The 4,413-nt window shown below is 52.5% G+C and overlaps 1 protein-coding gene across 1 annotated transcript; it reads left to right on the forward strand.

The window, feature by feature from the left end:
* Positions 1-3,379: 3,379 nt before the first annotated feature.
* On the forward strand, positions 3,380-4,209 carry LOC120324747 (olfactory receptor 14J1-like; the record flags this gene model as incomplete). The annotated part of the gene is made up of 1 exon (XM_039388784.1): positions 3,380-4,209. A coding segment is annotated over one exon (594 nt), but the record flags the coding sequence as incomplete, so codon positions are not given.
* Positions 4,210-4,413: the final 204 nt, after the last annotated feature.

Consider the following 4,413-nt stretch of genomic DNA (forward strand, 5'->3'; position numbering starts at 1 on the left):
CCCATTGCTATGTTCAGTTACCGTGGCAACCATCATACATTCCCATTGCAATGGTCAGTTACCATGGCAACCATTCTACATCCCACTGCTATGGTCAGTTACCATGGCAACCATCACACATTCCCATTCCTATGGTCAGTTACCATGGCAACCATCATACAGTTGCGTTGCTACAGTCAGTTACCATGGCAACCAGCATACATTCTGATTTCTACAGTCAGTAACCATGGCAACCTTCATACTTCCCACTGCTATAATCAGTTACCATGGCAACCATCATACATTCCCATTGCTATGTTCAGTTACCATGACAACCGTCATACAGTCCCATTGCTATGTTCAGTTACCATGGCAACCATCATACATTCCCATTGCTACGTTCAGTTACCATGGCAACAATCATACATTCCCATTTCTACAGTCAGTTACCAGGGCAACCTTCATACCTTCTCATCGCTATGGTCAGTTACCATGGCAACCATCATACATTCACATTGCTGTGGTCAGTAACCATGGCAACCACCATACATTCCCACTGTTACGGTTGGTTACCATGGCAACCATCATACAGTCCCATTGCTAGGCTCGGTTACCATGGTAACCATCACACATTCCCATTGCTACTATCAGTTACCATGGGAACCATCATACCTCTCACTGGTACAGTCAAATACCATGGCAACCATCATATATTGCTGTTCCCATAGTCAGTTACCATGGCAACCATCAGACATTCCCATTGCTATGGTCGGTTACCATGGCAACCAGCATACATTTCCATTGTTACCGCTGAGTGTCTTTCTGGCCCCAGGTCTGCAGAGCCACAAGGAGACACCTCTGTTGACTCAGCTGAGTCCCTTCCCTCAGTGGGGGTGAAGGAGATCCCTCCTGGGCACTGTCTGGGTTTCCTGTCCAAGGATGGGACATGAAAAGGGGCTCTTGAACTTAACTCTGTGTCTGTTTGGAGAAATGACAGTGCTGAAAGAAGTGTCTGTGCCCAGCTGAGAGAAGGAACATCATTATTTCCTTCAGCTGTGTGCCAGCAGGTTCCCCTGGAGCCCCAGGGACAGCTGGAGGGAGCCCAGAGGGGCAGAGAAAGGGCTGCCTGGGGCTGTTGCTGTGCTGCTGAGCTGGGCAGGGCTCCTGGCACACAGGGAGCTCCTGGCAAGCAAGAAGAGCTTCAAAGAGACAGCTCTGCTGGTGAGCAGCTCCTCTGCACAGCCCAGCAGGGCTGAGGGCACTGCCTGCAGCACCCAGGGCACAGGAGAGAAGGCAGAGAGATGAGAGGCAGCCTGGGCTGGGAGGTGACTGAGCTCTTACTACGGGAGAAACATTCCCAGGATTTCAACGAAGAATTCTCTGGCTGTAGGAAAGTTCAACTTGCCTTCCTGGAGGCATCTCCTAAAGCTGGCACATCCCACAGCTTCCAGGATCTTTCAGCAGGACTCTCCCAGTTGCTGCAGTGCAGGGGAAGTGGCCATATGGCAGAGCAGGGCAGGAGCTGCAGGCAGCAAGGGCAGAGAGGAGAAGGGAGCAGGAGGTTCAAGGGATCCTGGGCTGGGAGGACAGGGCAGAGCTGCTCAGGGCAGGAACCTTGCCAGCCCTTTGCCACGGGTCAGGCTGTGGCTGCAGAGCAGTGCAGGTGAGTTCCTGCAAGTGCCTCTCCCAGCTGCCAAATGGCAGCAGTGGCAGGAGCTGTCAGGATGGCTCTGCTGGATTTGCTGGGGTGCAGCAGGAGAAGCTGCTGCAGAGCAGGACTTGCTGCTGCCCCCTCAGAGGCCCAGGGCAAGAAGGTTCCCTGTGCCAGGGCTGGCTGTGGGGTGGGAAGGTGGGGGTGCAGCCAGGGGTGCCCAGGGCTGTGGGGCAGAGCAGGGTCCTGCCCCCAGGGCTCTGTGTGCTGGGGCAGGGACTCTGCTGCCTGCCAGGGTCAGCTCTCAGCCCGGCCAAGGAGCTGCCACGGGGCTGGGGGAGAAGGGCTGTGGGGAAGGAACAACTCCTGGGAGGGCAGAGCAGGGCAGAGTCCTTCTGATCTCCAAAGTGGGCTGCAGGGATGAGGGCTGGTCACAGCTCCAGATCTAAGCAGGAAATTTCCCAGAAGGTATTTGCAAGAAGCACAGACAGACAGGGAGTACTTTAAAGAGAAAGAACCAGTTCTCTCAGTGTTATACTCTGGGTTGTCTGGGTGCTGACTGCGATAGAGAAATCAGTCTCAGAGCACAGGATACTGCAACTTGAACTCTGTTAGATTAGAGGGGATTGAACCTGAGAGTATCAGACATCAAAACTCTCTTACAGACAGCATCAGTGTCACTTTTCCAGCCTCCTCAGGGTTGCTCTTACATTGCCATCAGAGCCTGCCCAGCCAGAGATGCCCCTGGGCAGTGCCCTGTGCTGCTGGGAGGGCTTTGCAGGGCAGAGCTGAGCCCCCAGGTGTGGGCTCTGACAGCACTGCCAGGGCCCAGCCCTGTGCCCAGGGACGCAGCTGCTGGCAGGGACAGCTCCAGGCAGCAGAGCCCTGGGCAGGGAGTGGGGGGGAAGTGTCCCCAAGGCCTGGGGGAGGGGGTGTTCAGGCAGAACTGGGGGCCCTTCCCTGCAGCTCTGCTGGGCACTGTGTGCTGGGCCATAGAAATGAGGATTTCTGCAGTGGAAAAGAACCTTCCCCAGGTATGATGGTAAAAATAGAAAACACAGGTACAATTATTCTAAGTTCAGACTAAGCTTCTGCTCTACAGCCCCAGCTCTTCTGAGTTATGAGTGTAGAGGTGGAACTTTTGTATTCAAGGTGGGTTACATCTGACATTCCTTGTGTGTGTGAGAGCTCTACCAAAAAATTCCATTTCCCCCTGGAGCAGAGCAAAACTGACTCCTTGGCAGTGCATTTGGTGACATTTGACACATTGATTTCTTGTAGCAATGGAGTGGTTTTTTCACAGAGGTGTGTCTTAACTCTTCCCTGTCCTTTCCTTTTTTGAACAGACACTATGCTAAGAAGCAGCAAATGTCCAACAGCAGCTCCATGCCCCAGTTCCTCCTCCTGGCATTGGCAGACAGGCGGGAGCTGCAGCTCCTGCACTTCTGGCTCTTCCTGGCCATCTCCCTGGCTGCCCTCCTGGCCAACGGCCTCATCCTCAGCGCCGTAGCCTGGGACCACCACCTGCACACCCCCATGGGCTTCTTCCTGCTCAACCTCTCCCTCACAGACCTGGGCTGCATCTGCACCACTGTCCCCAAAGCCATGCACAATTCCTTCTGGGACACCACAACCATCTCCTACAAGGGTTGTGCTGCACAGCTCTTTTTCTTTTTCCTCTTCATCTTAGCTGAGTATTATCTCCTCACCACCATGTGCTACGACCGCTACGTTGCCATCTGCAAACCCCTGCACTACGGGACCCTCCTGGGCAGCAGAACTTGTGCCCACATGGCAGCAGCTGCCTGGGCCACTGGGTTTCTCATTGCTCTGCTGCACACAGCCAATACATTTTCCCTGCCCCTGTGCCAGGGCAATGCCCTGGGCCAGTTCTTCTGTGAAATCCCACACGTCCTCAAGCTCTCCTGCTCACACTCAGGCTACCTCAGGGAAATTGGGCTCATTGGGGTTACTGCCAGTTTATCATTTAGTTGTTTCATTTTCATTGTTTTCTCCTATGTGCAGATCTTCAGGGCTGTGCTGAGGATCCCCTCTCAGCAGGGACGGCACAAAGCCTTTTCCACGTGCCTCCCTCACCTGGCCGTGGTCTCCCTGTTCCTCAGCACTGCCACATTTGCCTACCTGAAGCCCCCCTCCATCTCCTCCCCATCCCTGGATCTGGTGGTTTCAGTTCTGTACTCGGTGGTGCCTCCAGCACTGAACCCCCTCATCTACAGCCTGAGGAACCAGGAGCTCAGGGTTGCCATAAGGAAAATGATGACTACATGTTTTTTGAGAAGCAATAAACTCCATCTTTTCTTCTGCAGAACACTCATTGTATAACTAATTTTGGGCCCAGCCTGCCTTCTAAAGCTTTTAATAGTTGTGGTGGGGGGGATTTTCCTGTTTTTTTACTTCTCTTGATGTCATTAAGACTGAAATTTTATTCATCATCCCATATAGAATTCACTGTCTATCTCTTTTTTTCTTTTTGACCCACAAAATATACAAATCAGGAATCATGCTTTGTGTGCATTTAAACAAAATAAAAGTTCGTGCAGAAAGATATTTGTCAAACATCCTCCCTGTGATAGTTTGTACATGAGGAATCACAATCTCTAAGTGTAAGAAAGGACACAAATTCTTTTCTCCAGATTCTTCCTCCAAGACCTCCCCTGAAGCTGGAGGACATTTCCATGTTTGCAGATCTGGAGGGGAAAAGAGTCCCAGCACTGCCAGGGAGCACCAGCACTGGGTCTGTTCAGAGCTGCTCTCTTTGCACT

This window comes from Pipra filicauda, unplaced genomic scaffold (genome assembly GCF_003945595.2).
Source record: "Pipra filicauda isolate LSUMZ 115617 unplaced genomic scaffold, ASM394559v2 scaffold687_size377397_pilon, whole genome shotgun sequence".
Classification (NCBI taxonomy): domain Eukaryota; kingdom Metazoa; phylum Chordata; class Aves; order Passeriformes; family Pipridae; genus Pipra; species Pipra filicauda.